The 24447-nt window shown below is 33.7% G+C and overlaps 5 protein-coding genes and 1 pseudogene across 9 annotated transcripts; 1 reads left to right on the forward strand and 5 right to left on the reverse strand.

Moving 5' to 3' along the window:
- Window positions 1-1024: 1024 nt before the first annotated feature.
- AT2G10940 (Bifunctional inhibitor/lipid-transfer protein/seed storage 2S albumin superfamily protein) lies at window positions 1025-2866 on the reverse strand. 2 transcript variants are annotated; one of them, NM_126828.3, is made up of 2 exons: window positions 1841-2866; window positions 1025-1486 (listed from the first exon to the last, which is right to left on the reverse strand). In NM_126828.3, the coding sequence occupies exon 1, from the start codon at window positions 2737-2739 to the stop codon at window positions 1864-1866; it is 876 nt and encodes a 291-aa protein (NP_565348.1). In that variant the 5' UTR covers window positions 2740-2866; the 3' UTR covers window positions 1025-1486; window positions 1841-1863. The 2 variants fall into 2 exon arrangements, with proteins under 2 accessions (NP_565348.1, NP_849949.1); NM_179618.1 differs by having other exon boundaries at window positions 1116-2807.
- A 2080-nt stretch (window positions 2867-4946) lies between these two features.
- On the reverse strand, window positions 4947-8586 carry AT2G10950 (BSD domain-containing protein). 3 transcript variants are annotated; one of them, NM_001335361.1, is made up of 4 exons: window positions 8090-8566; window positions 6903-7087; window positions 6229-6648; window positions 4947-5241 (listed from the first exon to the last, which is right to left on the reverse strand). In NM_001335361.1, the coding sequence occupies exons 1-3, from the start codon at window positions 8502-8504 to the stop codon at window positions 6238-6240; spliced, it is 1011 nt and encodes a 336-aa protein (NP_001318209.1). In that variant the 5' UTR covers window positions 8505-8566; the 3' UTR covers window positions 4947-5241; window positions 6229-6237. The 3 variants fall into 3 exon arrangements, with proteins under 3 accessions (NP_001318209.1, NP_001324750.1, NP_565349.1); NM_001335362.1 differs by having other exon boundaries at window positions 4957-5334; NM_126829.4 differs by lacking the exon at window positions 4947-5241 and having other exon boundaries at window positions 5917-6648; window positions 8090-8586.
- A 1668-nt stretch (window positions 8587-10254) lies between these two features.
- AT2G10960 lies at window positions 10255-12172 on the reverse strand (annotated as a pseudogene; the record flags this gene model as incomplete). The annotated part of the gene is made up of 1 exon: window positions 10255-12172.
- A 2120-nt stretch (window positions 12173-14292) lies between these two features.
- AT2G10955 (uncharacterized protein) lies at window positions 14293-14736 on the reverse strand (the record flags this gene model as incomplete). Its single annotated transcript, NM_001335363.1, has 1 exon — window positions 14293-14736. One exon carries the CDS (start codon window positions 14734-14736, stop codon window positions 14293-14295), a length of 444 nt encoding a protein of 147 aa, NP_001324749.1.
- Window positions 14375-15652, forward strand: AT2G10965 (uncharacterized protein; the record flags this gene model as incomplete). Its single annotated transcript, NM_147284.1, has 5 exons — window positions 14375-14569; window positions 14641-14707; window positions 14783-14869; window positions 15203-15302; window positions 15352-15652. The coding sequence occupies 5 exons, from the start codon at window positions 14375-14377 to the stop codon at window positions 15650-15652; spliced, it is 750 nt and encodes a 249-aa protein (NP_671821.1).
- A 7846-nt stretch (window positions 15653-23498) lies between these two features.
- AT2G10970 (Plant invertase/pectin methylesterase inhibitor superfamily protein) lies at window positions 23499-24342 on the reverse strand. Its single transcript, NM_126830.2, has one exon. It carries the CDS (start codon window positions 24234-24236, stop codon window positions 23652-23654), a length of 585 nt encoding a protein of 194 aa, NP_565350.1. The 5' UTR covers window positions 24237-24342; the 3' UTR covers window positions 23499-23651.
- Between the last annotated feature and the right edge of the window lie 105 nt (window positions 24343-24447).

Raw genomic sequence — 24447 nt, forward strand, 5'->3', positions numbered from 1 at the left:
GGTTTGAGTTGATAAAATAGTGGTTAGGGTTTAGATTTTGTGATTAAAACGAAATTATATTTAGGTTTGGGTTGATAAAATAGTGGTTAGGGTTTAGATTTTGTGATTAAGCGAAATTATATTTTGGTTTGGGTTGATAAAATAGTGGTTACGATTTAGATTTTGTGATTTAGTTTATTTATTCTTTAAATAGATTACATGTCAAATTCTAATTGGTAAATTAAAAGGGGTCAATGAATGGATTCACCCCCTAGGGGGTGAACCCAAGAATTGTTCAAAGGGGTGAATGAATAGATTCACCCCCTAGGGGTGAACCTCTTTCATTAACCCCCTCTTAATTAACCAATTAAAATTTGTCATGTCATCTAATTAAAATAATTAATATTATCTCAATAAATAAATAAATTTATTAAAACCTCTAAACTTATCTAATTATAAAATCTAATCCTTAACCATTTTTTTTATAAACCCAAACCACCATTTAAACTCGTTTACTTACAAAATTTAAACCCTAATTTTCTTTTGTAAACCCAAACCACCATTTAAATTCGTTTAATCGTAAAAAAACTAAACCCTAATCGTACTTTCGAAATTCAAACCGATATTTAACCTTGTTTAATCATAAAATCTAAACCATAACCATTTCTAATTAACCCAAACCGATACATAATTTCATTTTAATGGAAAATTAGATTTTTTAATTTAATTAAGTTATTATTTTTATTATTAGATGGCAACTTCTAATTGTTAAAATTAAGGGGGTGAATATAAAGGTTCACCTTTAGGGGTGAACCCATGTATTTTTCTTGTTTTAATCAAATACCACCTATAGAGGAATGATTGTTAAGTTTTGCTAAAAAGGTATCCAAAGTCTCACCAAATATGTTTTCACTTGTTTTTTTTTTGTAAGTTTTGTTAAGTTTAAATAACAGTGGATTTGATATGGTTTTTGTATATTAATAATTGAATAATAAGAGATTTAAAATGATTTGGAATGATTTTGCATAAATTTCAGTTTCAATAGTATGGAATTTGAGAAGAGAGTTTAAATCACTAATTGAATAACATGTGATTTTAACAAAAAAGCCCAAATTTTCCAAAATCATTCTTCCAACACACCCCTGTAAATATTTTCAATGGCATTGTATTTTATATTTTACATTTTAAAATGTAATTTATTTTGTCGTTCAACTAATACGAAAAATATATAAAATTGTACTCTTTTTCTCTCTTTTTGACAGTATCATGAACGCAGTTCAATCCATTCAATAAAAAGAGATAGAGAAAAAAAAAGGATTTCAAATCATACTTTAATACAAGAGAAGAATCATTAATCTAAAAAGCACACATTAATTAATGATACAAGCATAAGGGAACGATAGAGGAAAGAATCAAAGGGATAGGATTTGATATGATATATTTGGTAAACCAAGACAGGAAAGATTGGAGCTCTGCCATTCTCTTCTCACTTTTTTCTCCAAAGCATCTGCGTAACCCAAAATTAAAATAATTGTTTGTTATAGAACTAAATTGTATACTATAATTAAAATAATTATTTTATGCACATTGCTAATATCTACTTATAGTAGTACTAGGACACTTGCATGCATATTAATCGAATATGTATCTAAAAAGCTCAACTTTTGGTATGAATAACAAAATTCTCTCAACTTTAAGTTATATACCATGTATCCATTTTCCAAACGTTTCGTTGAACTAGAAAACAAAATTATGTTATTGCCAAAGAAATTATATTAAACCTAAAACCATATTTGGTTAATATCTACATTTCTTATAGAAGATTGAAATTCTAAGTAATATGAGAGGGAGAATAGCATACCCTTTATAAGTGGAGTGAGTTTATCATATGGAACAAGTGTAGCCCGGAGGTGGATTTTTGCCACAGGTAAGGAGAAGCTGAAGAGCAACAGGGACATAAAGATTGAGGTCAAGAGCTTTGAGCTTGAGGGTAGTGCAGAGACAAGCCGCGGCTTCGACTTCAACGAGGCCTTTAAGTAACGGACAACATTTGTTAACTGCTGGATCCCCAAGCCCTATCTTTACTAAACCTCCCAACAAGTCGACGCAAGCACCTAACTTCAGCGTGTCTATTGGACATGTCGCCTTCCCGCCCCCTGATGGTGGCTTTACGCTCCCTGGCGGTGGAGGACAGTCCTTCCCTCCTGTGGCTGGTGGGGTTGTTCCCGGTGGAAGAATAGGACCTACAATTGGCAAAGGCGGCAATGGCAGATTGGGACCTACCACTGGAGGTATGGGTAGCCCTGAAATCGGAGGAAGGGGTAGCTTAGGGACGGTCACTGGAGGAACGGGTAGCTTAGGTACAGTTACCGGGGGAACGGGTAGCTTAGGGACTGTCACTGGAGGAACGGGTAGCTTGGGGACGGTCACTGGAGGAACGGGTAGCTTGGGGACGGTCACAGGAGGAACGGGTAGCTTAGGTACAGTCACTGGTGGAACGGGTAGCTTAGGGATGGTCACAGGAGGAACGGGTAGCTTAGGGACGGTCACCGGAGGGACTGGTAGCTTAGGGACGGTCACCGGAGGAACTGGTAGCTTAGGGACGGTCACCGGAGGAACTGGTAGCTTAGGGGCTTTAGGGGAGTGCTTTCCGCCCTTCCGTGGGTTGCAAGAGCCGCATGCGAGAGAATGTTGGGGGAGATAGATAATGCAAATGAGGAAGAGGCAAAGAGAGAGAGATGAGAGTTTGGAGGAGTCCATGTTGAGTAGAGTGGATGGTGTAACTATACGAAAGAGTATATGAATATATAGAGGGAAAATGAGAAGAAGAATTCACGTGAAGATGGGGGCTACTTCTGCAATAAGAAGAGACGCCCCAAAATAAGCATGGTTGGCAATTATCATAAGAATACAAGATTTCCTTGATGACCCATCGCTATATATCATCACATGTCGACCACACTTTTTTCACTTTTTTTTTTCTAAGTGCCTCTTGTTCTTGGGTTAACTACAACTTTTAACAACGTGTAACTTCAGTTTCAACAGTACAGTACATTTAACTTGTAGGAATTGTAATGAATCAACTTAGCGAGACTAGGTCATTATGAGATATCATCAATACTAAATAACATTTTGATGATGTAAACACTCTAGGAAAAGCAGATAATATAGTATCATATGGTTTTCGCTTTAGTGTGTGGCTTCATAAGCATCTCCATGCATGAGTCGACTGCTAAGGAACATATAGATCTGCACCATAGTGAAGACGGCTTAGTCTATTCAAAACACTAATGTTGTGCCTTTCGAGGACCTCCCGAGACTCGAATTCGAATGCACTCTCCAAAGGTATTATGTTAGGGAAAAAACCTTATTAAACCAAATATGTTACTGTTTAACCCATACACGAAAATTAGATATATAAATGTTGAACAAATAGCATATAGTTATATCCAATATATACGTACATGAGAGGTAAAGAAGACAGCAAGACTGACATGTGAAATTCGGGATACACTTTTGTTGTTTGGTGATTTTGTTACGTAGTGTCATTAAAGAAACGATCATGTGTGCGTGGACCATCTTCTTCTTTTTACCGCTCATTTCCCTTTTTACCATATCTACTACAAAAGAGTCCGAACTGACCATTTAATGAACGAGTACCATTCAATTCATAAACTCCCCGTATCAATCTAACTGACACTGTAAAAGTTATAATGTTAATATATAAAAATAATATGGTTATTTAGCATGAATAATAACTTTTTATAATTGAGAGTATGTCTAGCTAACATTGGTGATTGGTGCTTACATAAATCATATTTTTCAAACCACTTAACAAGAACTTTACATATTCAATGATAAACGAATCACATTTATACAATATACCATTCAAAAATAATATTGTAAGATGATTTGAAATTAAACGATTGTAATATATAATGTGTTAAAAGTAATGTATTATAGATATCTTGTAATTATTTAAAGGGTTTTGTGCAAAAAAAAAAACCACTAACTCATACATTTTTCCAATTTACTATCCAGCTCTAATAAATGCACATTAATCCTATGAATCTAAAATAATACGCATTGTAACCCTTTTTGACCATTTTTTGCTACCATCAATTTTGTAAAATATTGATATATAATATGTTAAATCAAAGCTCTCGCGACCAAGAGTTCAACTCTACCTTTAAAAATTTTAAAATGTAATGTATGTAACCGTAAAAACGCTTGTAATATGCATATGAAATTTATATTACATATTATGTTAAACTTCATAAGATTAATCTGCATTTGTTGGTAGTGCATTTGTTAGAGGTGGAAGGTAATGTTGCAAAAATAGATGAGTTAAAAGATTTCTTTTTGCACAAAACCCTTTATTTAAACTACTAACAATATAATATATAAATAATTTAAAACATATATCTCTATAATTCATGAAGTAATAATGGTGTACCCTATCCTTACCAACGAATAATAAAGAAATGATATTAACTCTGATTCAAAAGCTATATATAAGATATTCTTTTTTTTTCCTCGGGAGGGATACGAATCCGGTAACATGAATCAGTGTCCAATAAGAGCCAGTGGTCGTAAATTCCAAATGACAGATGGATGACTCATTTTAATTCGTAACTTTTGTCAGCTGCGATATATGCTAATGAAACCTGAGGTGCTAGATTTTGATTTTAATGGCTTTAGATTCTTACTCAACACTCAATGGCCCACTCGTTAATCTCTTACCTTCTAAAGTGAGTTATGATCCACTGCTTCTTTCTTCTTGTAGATAGATGGACCTGTTTTTTTTAGGTTGTGATTTGTGGACATTAATCAACAACCCATGTTTATACGTGATAATGTCTGGAGCTATATGTAAAGGCGATATGGAGGACAACATTCCTCTATTCTAACTTTAAAAGCCATGTAGTTAGGGCTGGACACCAATATTCTTTTTTTTTTTGCTAAATTGTAAATATCATTTTGATGAAAAATCAGGTTTTACAACAGTTGTATAACCTAAAACATTTGAACTCTTTGGCAAAAAAGAATAAAAAAACGAAGAGCCAATCGAGAGCTGCATAGAACTCGGTAGTTTCATAGCAGCCACAACGCTATTAACTTGCGAAAAAGGAGTCTGTTTCTTCTTGAGGTGATAACGTTTTTGATTTTGCGGTTGATGCACTTGAATATAGAATGCGGAGAGAGGGAAGTAGCGTTGTGCAGGACATTGTTAGGCTGCTTCAAGATGTGGAAGACCTTAGACTGAACGACAATAATTTTAAGAACTGATGAAGCCAATATTCATCATTTTCAAACAAAAAATATCTTTTGTTTGACACCAATATCCTTGACCAGCTTCAAACAAAGGATATACATCATTTTTAAGTCGGGTAAGGCAAATGAGTATAAGGATTCTCATTACACATCTGGTTGCCAAAAACTTTTAGTCAAATACTAGTTACAATCTCAGTTTTTTACCCCAAACTTTTTGCCACTTAAAAAACTAGGGGTGGGCATTCGGGTAAGCGGGTCGGGTTCGGGTTCGGGTAAAACCCGATCAGGTATAAAGAAGTTTAGGATCTAATAGGGTAAATCTAAAATATCGGTTCGGTTTCGATTCGGGTCCAACCGGGTTCGGATATAGATTTGTGGCCTTTTTTTATCCAGATTTTTCGGGTAAAATTTTGGATTTCGGATAAAATTTAGATTTTTGAATAAAATATTTGGGTATTTTCGGGTTCGAGTTTGTTTTTTCGGGTAGAGAAATTTAGGATCCAGTAAAGTACATCTTCGGATTTGGATTAAGTTTCAGCTCTAATTTTTCGAGTTAGTTTCGGTTCGGATAATCGGTTCTGGTTTTTTGGCCCGGCTCTATAGAAAACCATCAATAAATATTTTAATCCTATTTCTGCCTCATTACTCGAGAAAATATTCGACCCGTTTTATTACTTGATAAATTTACAACTATATATTTATGTAATCTATTTCATATTAGTAAAATATATTAAATTTGTTATTAAAACCAAATATCTTTTGAGATTAGGGCAATCAAAAGTTAAGGTCAAGCAAATGTCTCCTTTCTAAATGTTTTTGTGGGTAACGGTAAAGGACAAATATACAGCCCATGCCCAGACCTACAAGTAGCGACTCCATTACTACACAGTAAGATTTTTATTAATAAAAATGTGCATGGTTTCATTTAAAAGTCATTGCTAACACTTCACTTTACAGTAATATTCAATTTCATACCTTTAAACGTTAATCAGAATCGCCAATTGGAAGCCAGTCACTGGAATCACCTTCCGAATCCTTGCTATGTCCAACTTGGCTCTTGCTGAGCTGAACCCAGCTTGACCCGCTTGCGTTTGATGCTGGTCTTTTCAGTGTACTCCTGTTGGGACTTGGCTTCTCCGAGAGATCATCGACATCTAAATCACTAAAGGAGATTACCTCTTCATCTCTGAAACTCCTCCGTTGTTCTTCAGATGACTCATCACTTATCTCCCTTTGCTCAATTTTTAGAGTCTCTATCTTGTCAATGACTCCCTCAACGGTTTCTGTTTCCCTACTGCTACCTTCTTCAGGAGTTTCGTGACCAGTAGTGCTCTTGCTTGACCCTGTCTCTTTCTTTTGCAGCTTTAGTAAAAGTTGATCCCTTGTTTCAAATACCTGTGCCGCACAATATAGTTATTAAAGTTTCAGAAATAGGTACAATAGTAACTTGGGAAAAAATGCAGAGCATAAAAGATATAAAACAATCCAATTTTAAAAGCATCAGGCAAAAATACATTTTTTCCTGAGGCTATACTTGTTCTTATTGCAATCGGTTGAAGGGGTCATTATAGCATAAACGTTTACGATTTTAATAATATTGGATCAATACTGACATTTCAGAAGAATGTATTTCCAGTATACAGTCTTACCTTGCATGTTGCTAAGAGTTCAAAATCATGCCCATTCAGTCTCGGCATCAGCAAAATAAAATAAATCAGCCAGAAGTGTTCATCATCCATGTAACTACTAACTTGATTCTTCACAGCTACAAGGCCAGGAACCAAATCTTCAATGGCTGATGCATGTGCCCTTTGAGCCTCAGACAGTTCAAATTCTGCAATGTGGACATGAAAAGTTGGAGAAAAACTTCAGCATAATTCAGTAGGTAAAATTGATGTAAACCACCAATGCTTTTTATCAGGAAGTGTTTCGACAACATTTTCAAGCAAACCAAGCCTATATACAAAAGGTTGTACAGGATGACGATATGCTTCGCAATAAAATAAATAAAAAGATTTAAGTGGCATATGGATTGAACTATATATATATATATATATATATATATATATCCCAAGAAGAGACTGCAGACCCCGTCAAGTTTATTCGTAATTCCTGGAGATCTATCTAAAGAACAGGGACTTCAAAAAAAAAAATTAACTGCAGAAACAATCAATCTTGTCCAAACAGGTCTAGAATAAAACACATCAAGAGTTAAAGACTGAAGCATAATCATCTTTGGCGACTGAAAACAAGTCAACTATATTTCCAAGAACAATCATGTTTATTCCTGCATGGCTGCAAGTTCGTCGACAATATCTTCAAGGTATGAAAAATGTGATCTACAGAGAGTAATGGGACCCCGAGATCCTAAAGACCTGAGCTTGAAGAAATATATCCCAAGAGGAGATGGCAGGACCGGTCTAACCTAATCTAAAATACTAGGAAATCTCTCTAAAGAACACCAGAGGCTACAAGCAATCAACTGTACAAACAAAAAAAATATTTTCCTAATAAATCACAGTAAGAAAATCATAACTAAACATAGATAGTTAGAAACCACCAATGCGGTGCTTCGACTATACTTTCAAACTAACAAAGCCTATATACTGGGAACAAAAATATGCTTGAAGAAATATGTCCAAATAAGCTTAATCTGTAACCCTAGTGATCCCACTAGAAAGCCAATCAACTGTAGAAGCAATCAATCTTTTCCAAATAAAACCTATTTTAGTAACAATTATGTTTGCCTACTGGGAAAAAAAAAAGTCAATGCAGAGCTTAAGACTATTGAGAATCAAGCTTTATGATTCCTCTATTGACTATACAGGAGCATTACCAGTATCGAGTGACAATGGAAAATCTGTCCAACAACCAGGTTTCGTCGAGATTTTAACAGCGAAATCGACTACTTCTTCAGAGATTCCAGGAACTTGATCGTTCAACGGAGATCTTCTACTACTTTCTCTATCTCTTAGATTACTAGGAAATTGGAGTAAATTAGATGCGAAATTGGAGAAATTTCCACGAATCTCGGCTAGATCGTTGCGGATCCCGAGAAGACCTAGCTGAGTTGGTGAATTATCAGAGGAGAGTCGGCGTTCGTTTACAGGTGGAGAAGGAGGCGGTGCCAGGAAAGCTGCGACGCCACGGAGTAAGGAAGATAAATCTTCTTTGACACCGCCATGAGTTGTGGAAGGATCGGGATCGGGATCGTGATCGTCATCGCCGCGAGATTTGAAGAGCCAAGACATGGTTTTTGAGTGAGAGAGGTTGGATTTGGGGTTTTCAGTTTTTTTTGCACGGGGTTACGAATAGCAAGAGAGAAGAAACGGTACGTTTTAATACCTTTCCAAAACGCACCGTTTGTTGTTTGTTCGTTTTGATACCTTCCCAAACGTGAAATAAACGAACAATAATTATACAAAATAAACGGAAACAAAACCTACTTTTTAAAACGGGAAAATATCGTTTTATACGTGATGTTTTTAAGAATGGTCATTTTATATGTAAACTTTTAGATCGATCAAATAAAATATGATAAAAATGTTGATCCGCTATTTAAACAAAACATAAAGTTTGCCTGGCCAAAATTTCCGAAATGTTAACTTGTATTAACGGATCTGATAACCCTCGTTAGCAGACGTTAGTCGTCTTCCGTTAATACCAAACGATTTTTTGTGATGAGTACAAACCTTAAAATTCCCAAATCGATTTTTCATTCCCTAATTCTTCATAATCCCCAAAATTTGAACTATTCTCGATATATTTTTTTTGAGCTCAAAATCTCCATTTTGTGTAGATATGAGTTTAAAAAATTTGAGTGTTCAAGAAGGAGGAAGTGGGAACCTTGGGTTTCCTTCAAAGTGTCATTGGGGGAGAGATTTCATCATCTATATATCAAGCTCGACGAAGAACCCAAGAAGATCCTTCTTCTGTTGTCCAACATATCAAGATGTAAGTAGATTTGAATTTGTTTTTTTTGGTGTTTGATCGGTAAAAAGTTGTCGTTGTAAATGCAGGACCATTTGTTTAAGTGAGTCGAAGATTGTGTGTATGAAGAGGTTGTAGATGCAATACTGATAATCTCTATGATTGATAGCTAGATAAACAATGTCAAATTTCAGGTTGTAGTCGAGATTGCAGAATTAAAGGTTTTGATCCAAGAATTGAAGGAAGATGAAATGTGGAGCAAAATGGAATTGAAGATATGGAAATCGATGACCAAATTGTGCTTGGTGTGCCTTTGTATAACAGTCATTGCAATTATGATCATAATGTTCTATAAGACCAAAAACCATAAGCTTGTTCTTGGTTACTAGTGTTTTGTGTTTGTAATAAAATGTTTTTATGGTACTGAAATGTTTGTTTGGCAATGATAATCAGTCCTAGTGTTTTGTCTTAGTGTTGTGATTGTAATGAAATGCTACTAGATGCTTGTTTAACAATGAGAATCACCAAAATGAAACTCATTCATACATTATAAAACTTGTGTCACAAAGACAAGTCGAAACCACAAAATGAAATCGATACTAAGCTTATGTCATAAAGACAAATCCATTATGTCAACCACCAAAAATAAACTTATGAGAAAGCTTAAGTTCAAACAACAACAAAAAGAAACTTGTGACTAATCTTGTCTTGAACACTCAAACCATGATGCAAATCCACCAAGTCCTTGTGGTTGAGCATGTGGCTCAGTTTGTGCTTGTGCTTGTGGTTCTGTTTGGGATTGTACTTGTGATGCTCCACCTGTCTCCCTTGGTCTTTCTGATGTTCCGCCTGTTGCCCTTGGTCCTTGTGATCGAATATGAGATTGTGATCCTTGATGAGGTTGTGATCCGTGTATTTGCTCTTGCGATTCGAGCACTTGAGATCGTGATCCTTAATGAGATTGTGAACTTTGATGAGGTTGTGATCTTAGCACTTGTGATTCCTCCTAAGTTAAATATGACAGTCTGAACAGTTGCATGATTAAGTGAGTTGTAAAACATATAAAAAAAAACAAGAATACAAACCTGATTTATTCGTGGATGACCTCTTGGTCTCTTTGGTGGAATCAGAATAGTGGCATTTTTGCAGCTTTGCTTGTTTGCCCTTGTTGAAGGCAGTTAGAGCATGTCATGATTCTCTTTTGCAGTGGCATCTTGTTCTTATTTGAAGAAGAAGAAGTCTCATTTCTTCCTTTTCTCCTAACATAATTACTCGGTCTTCCAACATTTCCTTTTGTCCATGGTGGTGGCAAAACAGGGAGCCTATTGGTTTTAGGCCACAATGGCATACCTTGGACAAGGCTAATACCATCTTTATAAGTTTTTCGCCAGATTACCTTTGTGTAAAACTTGCTCACATAGTCTGCAACTGTTTCTCTTCTTCCTATTATCACAGGTGTCGCATAAATACATGGGATCCCCACCATCTACCACTTCCTGCGACCACAAGTTCTCTTCTCCGTATCAACATAGTAGCTAACACCATTCACATCAATTTGATACAAATTGTTTCTGGACATATATCTCTCGCAATTTCTAACCCCAACTATCATTTTCTCAATCTCAAGATGGGCTCTCTTTGTGAACCTTGTCTTCAATTTGTCAGCAATGATATACGTCTTCGTAGTTATGACCATGCATTACCTCTGGATGTACTCTAGCTAATCCAACAAAGGCTTTCTCCTAGCCTGTTTAATAGTCTTATTAAAAGACTCACACTGATTATTGAGGCTGTCATTGCAACGTGTCCAATTCTAAAGAAGGCTCTCGACCATGTCATTGGACTAGTAAGTTGCGAGTGGCATGCGCATGAGGATTGTATCTCTTTAGCTCTTCCATATTATTCATGAACACTTCTTCAGTGTAGCTTCAAATTGTTTTTCAAAGAGACATTGTAGTTCTATCTCATGGTTGTCTCTCTTCCAATTGTCCATTATATGCCTTGAATATTGTCGATGCTCAACTTCTGGAAGTATGGTATTGATAGCTTTGACTAGACCCTGTAAAATAACACAAAAACATAAGCGTAAACCCTTCATAAAAGACATTAAACTGAAGCAAAAGATGATAAAATTAACTGATTATTTATCTGAAATGATAACTAGATGTTGCATTTCACAGTCCCAAACTAGTAGAGAGCTGTCTCAAAAACCAGTCCCAATTATCATTGTTTTCTATCTCAACAACTGCCCAAGCTATAGGAACAATCCTCTTATCTCCATCTCTTCCAACTACAGCTAAAAGGTGACCTTTTACATCCCATTTTAGAAAACCCATCTATTCCTATCACAGGTCTACAAGTTCGCTTCCAAGAATCCTTTTGAGATTTAAAGCAGATATAGCACCAGAGAAAAGAATCCTTTTGTGATATAAAGCAGCTATAGCATCAGAGAAACCTTTGCTTGCTTCCAATAAAAAGCCCTACTGTTGTCTCTATCTCAAACTCTGTCTCTGGGTTCTACTTTAAAACCTCCGCTTGATAATCTCATATTCTTGAAAAGTGATCATTATGAGTAGCATGTCATGCTTTCAACACTTTGGTCTTGGCCTTTGCACATTGGTCTGGAGTCACATCCAAATTGAATTCTCTCTGAATCTCAACAACCATCTCGTTCTTTGAAATATTTGGATTCACTCTCAGCCTTTCATCAAACAAAAGTGCAATGGAAGACCGCTTCAACATCTTTGAATATCCTGACCTAACACAAGTATGCATATAAAATCTTACTTGCATCTTATGTTTTGTCTTCTCATACGAACAATATACTTTCCAACCACATTTAACACCATCAACACCAATTTATGACCACTTCGCAGCAACAACCATAGATTCAGACCCATAAAGAGAAATGGTATACCATGTCTTTAAAGAGTACATCAAAAGAACACGCTTGAAGTCGTGTTTATATCCTCTTCACCGCGTAAACCACCATTATAATCGTTATCTCCACCACCAACCACATCATCAACGACATTGCAGTCTTCATCACCATACACGGCGCAGTCTTCTTCATTTTTCAGGGTCAGGCTCAAATGTAGGTTCTTCATCCTCCTCTTTTTAATGTCTGACTCTTCTTCGTTTTTGTTTTCAAAGCCGCTTTGAAACTCGAGCTTTAACTACGATAGAAGACTCTACTACGCCTACAGCCGGCAGAGCTAGAACTCCGTTATCAAACTCTAAAACTGCTTCCGCTGGTGGAGCTCGAACAACATCTTTGGTGTCATCTTCGCCTCGTGGTGGAGCTTCATCATTGTCTAATTTGCCTTCCATTGATACAATCTAGGACTCCAAGGATACAAATTCAAGATGAAATCAAATCAAAATCGCGATTTCGCCAAAGTAAGAATTAGGGATTTGGTTTTTGGAAATTAGGGATTTTGAAATCAAAATGGGAATTTCTGTTTCAGTTTATGAAACGACATTGTTTTAGGCATTAACAGAAAAAATTAACGTCTGCTTACAGGGGTTATCGGATCTGTTAATGCAAGTTAACGTCTCGGGGATTTTGGTCAGGTCAACTTTATGTTTTGTGTTAAATGGCGGGTCAACGTCTTTATCATGTTTTATTTGGCCGACCTAAAAGTTCACGTATAAAATGGCCACTTTTGAAAGTTCACGTATAAAACGACATTTTTCCCTTTTCAAAAACCTAATTTATTTCGCATAATTATTGTTCGTTTTGAAAAGTAGGTTTTGATTTAATATTAAATTTATTCGGGGAAAAAGAATTATACATTTACAAGTAGGAAAAATGGGTAAAAAAAACCTCACCTTTCCCAAATACATTTAAAAAAACCTCAACTTTTTGTAGGTTTTTAAACCCTCACCTTTTCAAAAATGGTAAAATAACAATTAGCATTATTAAACCAAATAAATACAAATTAAATACTAAATAAACTATTATATTAAGACATAAAAAACAACATAATTTATAATCTATCTTTTCCAAATTTGAGTTTAGGATTTTTTTTCTTCTAGAATTTAGTTGTTTTTTGTGATATAAAAAATAAGTTTCATTGCCATTAGAAATTGGTATGTAAACTAAAACAATTTATAACATAGCACATTTTATTTTATTTGTGTTCAACTATGTTCTAACCTTTGAAGTTTTGGATTTAAAATGGATAAAATTTATTAACACAAATTTGATCTAAACTTGAGTGACCTAATATTTGTTCTAAACTTGTGTGATCAAAACTTTATTCTAAACTTAAGTGTCCAAACCAAATAAAATTTTATTAAATATATTTTATATTTAGTTATTACAAAATTAGTTTAGTTTTACGTTGATGAATTTCTTGAACTCAACCAAATTAATCTTGTTTCAGTTCACTGCATATGTAGAAGAATATATATCTATATATATATACATATATCATACCTAAAATAAAATAATTATTTTTATCCAAAATTTAATTAAACTTACACTCGAAACAAAATAAATAAACTTTGAATAGACTTTGGATATGTTATCTTCAGTATGAAACCAATTGTCTGAACCAAATTTAAATTGTTTTCACATAAAACATTTTACTAGAAGAAAATATTTAAGAGCTATGTCTTTGGTTAGATTAGAATCGACATATTTCGTTTTCAAGATTGTTTAGTGGTAGTTTGTTGTTTTGCGTCAAGTTTTTTTTAATGTTTTCTTTTCCTATTTTTGTCGGGTTCATCTCTTGCTTTTGGACCGGTCAATCTATAACTTTTCACCTTTATAATAATAGGTAAAGCGGTTGTGTGACTCTTTCATTTTCCTCTACTCAAGTTTAAGACTAAATCTGGTCAAATTTTTATTAGACTAGTTATGATGGTTTGTTATAAACCATTTCACAACTGTTGAAAAAATTATTTCCACTACAATGGTTTATTGTAATCGAAAAGTAAGTGAGATGGCAAATTTATCAACACTCATGAGAGTAGAAGAAAGAAGATAAGTGTGACAAGTGTTATATTTTGATTGGTTGCTTTTTTTTTTTGGACAAAAGCTTGTTTTTATTCAATTAAGAGAGAAACAAGTACAAAGGAACAAGGATTCTAAGATCCCAAAGTTTAAAGGACAACAAAGGTAGGCATTCCCAACACCATAAGAAGAAAAGCTAACACACAAATAAGGTACATCAACAATGGTTCCATGAGAGCTATAATCCAAACACTTGAAGGGAATTTGTTACTTTTAAGATCAAGGATTGTTGACAAATCTTCCACGAACAAAGTAGTGGATGAGAGTATGGTTACTGTCAAAAGACTTAGTAACGTTAACAAGGGCGCCAAAGACATGAATCTCGTCGGGACGAGAAGTACTACACCAAGTAGTGCTTTTGCAAAGGTTCGAACAAGGTTTTGGTAAAGGAAGGAGGATCGTCGAGGCTTAGAAAGATTGATGCGAGACCGTAACAGAACAGGTGGGTCCTCTCTCCCAAGAAGACCAAGGAGATTAAGGAATTCCACACAAAGCTTGTAGTCGGTTTGCCACATGAAGAAAAGGCCAGACATGAGGAAATTGAGTAGATATCACTTTGAGGCACTAGTCAATAGGGAGGGATCTCTCACAAGAGAATTGAGAAGTTCATGTTGAAGCTTGATCCAAACCCGGGGAGTAATGGTGAATGGGAGGTTCTTGAAGTTGGTCGATATAGTTGTCAGTATGAAATACTTTGATAGAGAGTTTTGGTGACTAGCGTCACATCTCCGACAGATTGGACTAAGAAACACTAGACCATGAATCTTCAAAACGGAATCATAAAACATTGCCCTAGCTAAACCTAGCACCAAGGTTCTCAGATAATATTTGTAGGAGCATATCAACGAGGGTGATTCGTCATTCAAGTGGTGTCCCTAACCCCTCAAAATAAAGAAACGATGTCTACATTGGGATAGACTCGGCAAATTGCAGATGGAGGAATACCTGGATTTTTGTGATAATAGGTTTGGGTCGCAATTTATGGGCTTGGGCCGCGAGGGAAATGGGCCAACATTGGAGACAGGGCCCATCAAAGAAAACCCTCGATTCCAGATTGTTGGGCAAGGAGCGTTGGGAGTGCGGCGGCTACGGTAGAGAGGTACGAATTGCACAATTGAAGCAGACGTCTCTGATGTAAATAGAGTTAGGGTGAACAAGCTGCATGACGGGTCCGGCGCTGAGGCTATAACAACGGCTAATGGTTTGGCAAAAGAACGTCGGAGAAGCCTTAGGGAGCCGAAAGGTCCCGCAGATCTAGTAACGATGAGGAGGCGGAGACAAGGCTCAGGTTGGAAGGATTGGTCGCCTATGAAATTGAAAGCTTCACAAACTGTTTTCTTTGATTCGCAAGGTTTGGACAGAGAGTGTAGCTTGCTCGGAGGCCACATTTTGCCTATGTCGGAGAATACTGCTTCAAAGAAGATTCAACAGCAAAGAAGAACTCGATAGATTTGGATTAAAAGGTTTGCAACAGAAGAAAACTAAATTACAACGAAGAAGTAGATGAAAGATTGAGGAAATAGCTCGAGAGATGAGAGGGAGGTTCCGATGCCGGCGAGCATTTGCTCCACCGACGTCGGAAAGATGAAGGGAGATAGTTTCCTCGATATTAGTGTCTATTAGCTCCACCGACGTTGAAAAGATGAAGGGAGATAGTTTCCTCGATATTAGTGTCTGGGAGAGAAACTCTTTAAAATCTTAGTCTCGCAAAAAATTTGATTGGTTGCTTTGATTTCTATATTTTTTTTCTTAATTACATAACTTTAATTATTTCATAATATTTATAAATAAACATATCAAAATTTACAATTTTTCATTCTCTATAAATAAACACTATCTTCATTTGATTTGGACAAAACAAAAATAATCTTTCTTTAGAAAAAAAAAAGTTTAGTCTCCAATAAACTTTTGTTTTAGCTTTAAATATACTTTTATCTAAATGGATCCAAACAATAACCTTTCAACACCCAAAACTTTTCTAATTACTTTTAAACTATCCAAATCCCAACAATTATTAGTTGCAGGTGTGTCAGAAGGACATTGAACGAGCATTTGGAGTGTTGCAGGCTCTATTTAAAATTATTCGCGAACCAGCTCGACTGTGGGACATAGCCGATTTGACTATCATCATGAGGTCGTGTATCATATTGCATAATATGATTGTTGATGATGAACGACAGACGTATACTCAACATTGGACTGATTATGATCAATCTAAGGCAAGTGGGCCGAGTACATAACAACCATTCTCGACCAAAGTGCTACTTGTATTTGCAAATCATCTGCGTGGTAGATCCAAGTTGCGTGATTCAAATGTACACCGCAAATTGCAAGCAAATCTAGTCAAACATATATGGGCACAATTTGGAATTTTCCATGGTGAATGAGATTTTTAAGTTTGTGAGTTGAGATTAATATACTAATTAAGTTACAAATGTTTCCTTACTTGTTGTGTGCGTATTGTATTGCATTTTAAATCTATGTTCATTGTATGTGTTTTAGTAATGATTATTTTTATTTCTAGTTTTTATTATTTATAAAGTTTTTTTAAAAAATATATACAAATATTAAAACAAAAACTATTTTATAAAATTTATTTAATATTTAATTATTTAAATTTAATTTAATATTAACGGTGATTAATAATATTTAATCACAAAAAACATAAACATAAATAAAATGAAAAATATAAAATAAAAATTGTGGGATAAGGTGTTGTAATTTTATCAAACAAAACTATTGTAGAGGGAAAAAATTATGTAGGTGTGGAATAACGATGTGGAAGAGAGAGAAAACGATGTGAAGTGTTAAAAGGGAAAAAAAGGGTGTTGTAAATGGGTAACCATTGTAGATAGTCTTAGGAAGTGAATGGTGACTTTAAGATTTGCAGATTTCGAAAGAAAAAGAAAAAAATGCACTAATGTCACCAATCAGACATATGTGTGTAATTTGTTTTTTTTTACAGATAATTTGGCACACACATTTCAAAGCATGTTAATACACTAGGGATAAAAGAAACACACTCTACTATCGTCCAAGGGATATTTGGCAGCGCTTAACTAAAAACTTGCATTACACAGTAAGTAATAAATCAATTATTTAATTAATAATAAAATGTACCTATAAATCAGATCATGTACTCTAAAACTATTCACACATTACAACCAAAAACAACATCCTCTCATATTTCGCTCCAATCCAAAAGAAAAAAAAAACAATCTCCCACCCTTTCGTCATATATTACAACATTTAAATGTAAATTACTTTTACTATACTAGTATAATAATTACTTATAACAAAATATTTCTATGTAATTAAGGTCTCTTTATAAATAAATAGGACTGAAATTAAGTATATAAAATTGTTCAAAATTTAGTAAATCATAAAATGTTATATTTATGTACATATTTATATGACTATGTTTTATTTTTATATTCATAACATCAGTATTAAATTTTAATCAAATCATAGAAATTTTTAAATATGTATAATAAATGGTTGTGATAGTATTTACTAATCAAGATGTATATATATTTATTAAAAAGAGAAAGGAAAATTTTGAAGATATACAAAATTACTATTTTTTTAAATTATAGTTTAGTATATTTATATTAGATGGTAATATGATATTATGAATTTTTTCAAAACTTAATTAAATCAATTAATTTAATCATATCAAAAGTTACTTAAATCAATTCATTTCCATCATTATTAAATTTTAAACAAATCATAGAAAATTAAAATATGAAAAGAAATGGTTGTGATAGTACAATAAAGTGATTCCGAGTTCCCTTTGCCTCCGTCGGAGAAGTATTATCTAGTTGATTATGACTACCCAAACAAATAAGGATTTCTAGTTCCTTATAGATCGTCAGGAAATCGAGTTGTGAGATATCATATGTCTCAATTTTATTTTGGTCCTCCTCCTAGAAACAAACATGAACTATTTAATATGTCATGCATCTTTACGTTCTGTTATCGAGAGAACTTTTAGAGTTTCGGAAAAGAAATGGAGGAATCTTTTTCATTTTCCTAGATATAATATTCATATTCAAAAAAGAGTGGTAATGGTTATAGTGTGATTACATAATTTTATCAGAATTTCAAACTTCTCAGATGTAGATTTTCTTGATGTAATGACAGAGACAAATATAAACTACAGAGATTATGATCATCATTTAGATGACATAGAAGCAACAGAGATAACAAATGGAGAACATATGATGCCAATAAAAGACAATATTGCAAATATGTTATGGCAAAATCAAAATAATATAAAATATTTTTTAATGTTTTTTATGATGAAATTAGTTAAGGCATGTAACAATATGTATGTTACAAAATTAAATTTATATTTTGATCAATTTTTGTATTAGTGGTTTATAAATATCTGTTATTGTTTATTTATTAACACAAAAAATTAATTAATTATTAATATATATATATATATATATATAATTTATAATTCGCACCGCATGTAGTTTTTTCACCAATCAAACATTATTTTGTACCGCTTATTTTGAATAAACCGTACTTATCCCGCAAATATATTTCTCCTACACGAACCGCAGTTTAACCGTACTACACTTCAATAACGCTTTCCCCGCACTATAAAAACCACGGTTACCATTCGGACCCTTAGAGCTTGTTTAAAAAATTGCTAGGCGTTAACCGGGCATTCGGGGACTTATCGATATTAGTTTTTAACATTTTAATATTGATATATACATATAAATTAAATATCGGAATATATGACAATGGAATTAATTTGGTTGAGTGTCATCTTTTTTTATTTGGAAATTGCACAATCTATACTCTGAGGAGTCGTTATTTAGGTTCCCAAAAAAGCAACTGTTTGGCTGGTACTGTGGATGTGGAAATTGCGCATGTATGAAAATATATTGTGTGAGACGGCTTCATTAAAATCTTATTAGATTATTATTGTTCTTCGCATGTGGTTTTTGTTTTCTATATGTTTTTTATTTATTGATTTATGGGGAAACCAATCATCATCATCATTTCCCTTCCAATACGGAGAGCTTGGCAATGCGAAAGATTTGGATGGCAAATGTTTGGTATAAATTTTTCGACCCGTTAATATTATAATCTTGATATTATTTTTGTTAACGTCATTAATCTTTTGCAGACGTATGTGGAGCCTATCATTTTCCCTGACGTGGAGATGAACCCGAAAGAAGATTTAACCTGGTCTGACGATGAGGAAGATGTGATGGGTTGATAATATCGTCATGTTAGTTGGTAAAGGGATTACTTTTCAGCTCCCTCCATTCTGATTTGCCAACTCCTACAAATGCTAAGGTTAGTTAACTGATATTTATTTTATAATCGTTGTGTTTAGTAGTTTAGCAACTAAGTATTATATGTGAGTAGCTATATTTTTTCTTTATTTTTGTAGCTTTTTTGCCTCTGTTTCAGAGTTTTCAATTATCTCCAAGATGTTGCAGGTAAACAAATCTGTTGAGGTCCTTGATCATCGAGATGAAGAACCGGTTTATTTATTTACACTCCATTTTTGTTTAACTTTACTGTACATTTTTGTTAACCCCCTCCATATTTTATTAGCCGGTAAGATTGTTATCATTCATTTTCTTTTTAATTATTTTATTCTGTCTTGCAGACCAAAATCAATCCTTCAAAATTAACCACTACAGTCGAGGAAGAAAAGGATTCTAAGGAGGTTAGATAATTCTTCCTTGTTTTTAACTTTCATTTGGTTAAATCCTTAACCGGTGATATATTGCATGTTTCAATTTTAGGATTTTACCACTCCACCCCTGTCAACCCAGTCTCGCTCTAACGTGAAGGTTATCTTCTAACTATGATGTTATCGCTTATTGTTTATATTCATCTTCCACGTTTGTAGGATGTGGTGTGCCCTGCAAGTGTGTATGCGGATTAGCTGTTAAAAAAAATATTTCCAAGACGCAAGAAAATTCGGGCTGCCCCTTCTTCCGCTGTGTAAGCAAAAGAGACGTGAGTTATTTCCTCTCTAAAAACGATGTTATTAGCTTTTCTGGTAGCTACACGTTTTGCTAGTTAACCTATCATTCTTTTTGTAGGGACATTTGTTTAAGTGGGTTGAGGATGTTGTATATGAAGAAGTGGAAGATGCATTGGTTAGACTTGTATCGATTTAAAATGAGGTAAATGATTAAAAGCGCAGGTCATCCAGTTTTGTGTTGCTATAAAAGAGTTGAAGGCAGATTCAGTGTCCGACCAGTTGGTGATGCTTATGTTGAAAGTGGGCTTGCTTTTCAGATTTGTCTTCTCTCTTTTTGTAGCTTTTGTTATCGCAACACTTCTTAAAATAGTCGATATTAAGTTCATTAGTAGTTTTTAATGTCTATCTTTGTAATGTTTCATAGTTTCTATAATTCCCTATGTTTAAGATATTATATTTGTTAGTCGTTAACCATGTAATATATACCTTGTATCAATCTTCTGTCTATATAATATTTTATAACTTCTCATTTATTTCTTTATTTTTGTACCATTTGCACATTCTTTAGGCGATATTTATAACCATTTTAAAACTTATCTTTTATTTTAATTTTTTGGTAGCATTTTCACATTTATTAAGCGATAATCTAATTCTTAGCCATCCAGCTGTGGTCCTATCTTCTTATTTTAGGACGCTAGTTATCTTTTTTCTTAGTATTGCAAATTTTAAGAAGAGGGTCTATATCTTGGTACATATTTTGTTACAGAATATCATTCAACATAAACATATATTTAACATTCAGAAGGAAGGTTTGTTGGGATCGTCCCTGATTGCAGATAATACACATTTTTTGGATCAGTAATTGTACGTATATACATTGAAAATTTTCTGATCTCCGAATTCTTGTTATTTATAAAACATGACTTCTCGCGAGTCTTCTAAGCACGGAACCATCCGTTCAAACCCTCCCATAGTCCAAAAAAACAGTCCTCTCCTTCCATCTTCATCCGCAAAAAAAAAATTTTCCTCGTCGCTTACTTGCCTCCATGTACCACATTAATTTTTTGATTAGCAGTCATTTTTCTTTTTAATCAGATAACACCTACTTTATCGACACTAGTTTCTTCATACACCATGGTAAAAGTTTTGTTATCGGCTGCTTTTTCAAAAAATGATAAGGAGCTATATATATAGATAGCAAACCAAAGAAAGTTGCCCTAACTACACACCTGAGACTTAAATGCTCTATGTTTCTATCTTCTTTCAATATTTATCGTTTGCAGTGGTTTATATGTTAGTTGTTTCAGTTCTTGTTGTTGCAGTAATGTCGATATGGAGATAATAAATAGGCAAACATCTATCTTCCATATCTGCACAATCGATTATGTATCATATGTAATCATTACTTTTTACATTTTTTTATTAGTTTGACCAGGGGGCGCAATATCTTCGAAGATTACAGAGCATTTAATGCTCGTGATCTTGCGGAAGGAGACTAGTGATCCTCTGCTTGTATAGGAACAATTATGTCATATTTAATTTGCAAGAAAATTTTCACCTAAATAACGAAATGATATGTATAGATCCTTAATTATTTTCTCCTGTAGGTATATATATTTCATTCACTCTTTTTAGTTTAATGAAATAGTAAATGACAATATTATCCTCATCTTATTCTTTAGATCTTAGCGACTGCAACCCTAATTTTTGTCGTATCGTTTTTCACAATTCTTATCATTTTTTCTTACCCTTTAATGATTTATACCCAAATATAATAGATCTACAACCTAAAGACCGATTTAAAACTTGTATTTCTTTTTAAAAAATGAGTTTTTCTAAGAGTTTTCAATTTTTTTTGGCGATTTCAACAAATCGAGGCGGTGGTGGTCTGAAGAGCGCTTAGTTGGACGAGTAATCGGTTAGACGACCAATTTTTAGAACAAGGGTCTTGACAATCCACAATGCAAGTGTTGAATTATTTATTCAATTGTTGAACCTTCACATTGCACATGTTGAATAGTTTAAAAAATCTTACGTGGATTCAACTTGGTTGAAAGTATTCAATATGTTATAAAGAAAAAATTTGGGCCCGCGCATGCCACATGTCAATAAATGAGTAAAGGATGTGTTTCAAACTCGGAGAAAGGAGAGCGTATTGTCCAAACCTTTTTCTTTTTACTTTTATTTTTTTTTGCAAAAAGAAGAGATTATTGAGATGCTCACACTTGCTATATTTTCATTAGATATTAAGATTTTGGAGATTTTATTTCTATCTTATTTATTTACAATCAATTATTACATACCAAACAATTTTTTTTTAAAAACTTATATTTATATGAAAATTTATAAATTTTTAAACTCTAGAAATAGAGACTTAGTTCATTTTATTTGGACACATAAAAAATATTATTTCTACCATAATTTTCTTATTCTTCTCCCATAAACTCTTGGTTATATCCTTTTTTTTTATGGATTCTAATAAAATCCCTATGCAAAATTATACTAATTTTTCCTTTCCCTATCCTAATTCCAACAATAATCCTACGCAAAATTCGACTAATTACGTTTTTCCTTATCAAAATCCCAACAATTATCAATTTCAAAATCTATCTTTCAACCAACCTCAAAATTTCCCAAATTATGATTTTCTACCAAATTTTTCTATGCTCTCATCTGTTCCAAACTATAATTCATATTATAGATCGATTCCAAATTCATCTCAACCACCTCTTTATGATTTGAGGTTGTGATTTTCATTGACATCAAAAAGAAAAAAAAAAAAAATATCACAGAAAGGAGACAATGAATATGATTAATATTTAATTGGTAAACTATTAGATTAGGCGGGGGTTTTCTCAAAAATTGTCTCTTTTGTAGGACTGTTGTCACCAATATTTTCAGTATCTTTTACTTTTATTAATTTTTAATAAAATTTATGATAATAAAAAAAATGAAAATAATCGTAAATAAAAGAAAAAAAGAGAGTTGTGGGTTCTTTCTTTTTAGTTACCCACGCATCGCTGTCGAAAGATTAATTATGAAATCAGATGTTTGGTTGAGTATAATAGTAATGCATGTCATTAGTTTAAATTTATAATATTAAACAAAATTATAAATAAGATATTTGAACAAAACAAAATTAAGTTAGTTTAAACGTTAATTGGAAACCAAATAAGAGATCTGTTAGGAAAAAAGAAAATATATACCAAATAAGAGATACAGGAAATCAGAAATTTTAATATTATGTGTTTGAATCTTCTCACCAAAAAAAATTATGTGTTTGAATCTTCTCACCAAAAAAAATTATGTGTTTGAATCTAATTGATTAATGGACACGGTCTAGTAAATTATAATTTTTTTGACCCGCGAAATATAGTGAAACAGAGTTTATCTCTATACAACAAGACAAAAAAGAAGTTCTAAGATCAAACTCTGTTTGATATACAAAAATTATATTGTAAATGAAAATGGAACTTTGAGATTGATCTACAACAAGTCTGCTACACTCATCACAAACGTAATGTGATTATACACATCCACGTTGGCCGCAAAAACTAAGGATCTTGTATCATCTGGATCAACAGACAAAATCATATTGCAATAGTCAGCAGCATCACGTGCGAGACTAAGGTCGTCATCAGTCTCATCAACATCACCATTGCCCATTGACCGCTGTGCCTTCATTAGCCCCTCGACAACAGAATCTTTATAGTTCTCCATACAACTCTTGAAACATGGCTTCTTAGGAGAACCAATGAGAAACTGTGTGTGCTCTGCCTTCTCCATGGCTAGAGAAAGAGCCGCCTTAGCCAACTCTAATACAGTCGATGCGGATTTCGTGCGATGATCTAACGTTAGGGATTTGATACATTCTTCTTCTAGGGACGAGAATGACGCGGTGCCTTTACAAGCCTTTGATATCAGTAATGATGGATATGGACATGTCTTTGGTTTGGTTGATAAATGGGTAGCAATGTTGGATTTTGCATTGGTATATGGCCACCGCGAGAGGAGAAGGAAGGTTAGGATATGGATTGATAGGTATGCATGAGAAGCATATAAACAAACCATCGTTTTATATGTTCAACAAAGCTTGTTCTTTGACTATAGGTTTAAATGAAATAGTAGATTGAAGTTTGTACATATATTAACTTTTGTTGTGTCAATGGTTTAAATTGTCCATTGTTTAGTTCCACAAGTTTTAAACATGATATGTTATTTATAGGTTTGGAATGAACGATAGAGGAAAAATAAACTTGTCAACGCTAATAATAAAAGAGTG

Source organism: Arabidopsis thaliana, chromosome 2 (assembly GCF_000001735.4).
Source record: "Arabidopsis thaliana chromosome 2, partial sequence".
NCBI lineage: Eukaryota > Viridiplantae > Streptophyta > Magnoliopsida > Brassicales > Brassicaceae > Arabidopsis > Arabidopsis thaliana.

Coding starts and splice junctions, on each gene's coding strand:
- AT2G10940 (NM_126828.3), bottom strand. CDS start 2,739: ATGGACTCCTCCAAACTCTCATCTCTCTCTCTTTGCCTCTTCCTCATT.
- AT2G10950 (NM_001335361.1), bottom strand. CDS start 8,504: ATGTCTTGGCTCTTCAAATCTCGCGGCGATGACGATCACGATCCCGAT. Junction 7,088..8,089: donor TCCATTGTCACTCGATACTG/GTAATGCTCCTG, acceptor TCCACATTGCAG/AATTTGAACTGTCTGAGGCT. Junction 6,649..6,902: donor AACTCTTAGCAACATGCAAG/GTAAGACTGTAT, acceptor TGTGCGGCACAG/GTATTTGAAACAAGGGATCA.
- AT2G10970 (NM_126830.2), bottom strand. CDS start 24,236: ATGGTTTGTTTATATGCTTCTCATGCATACCTATCAATCCATATCCTA.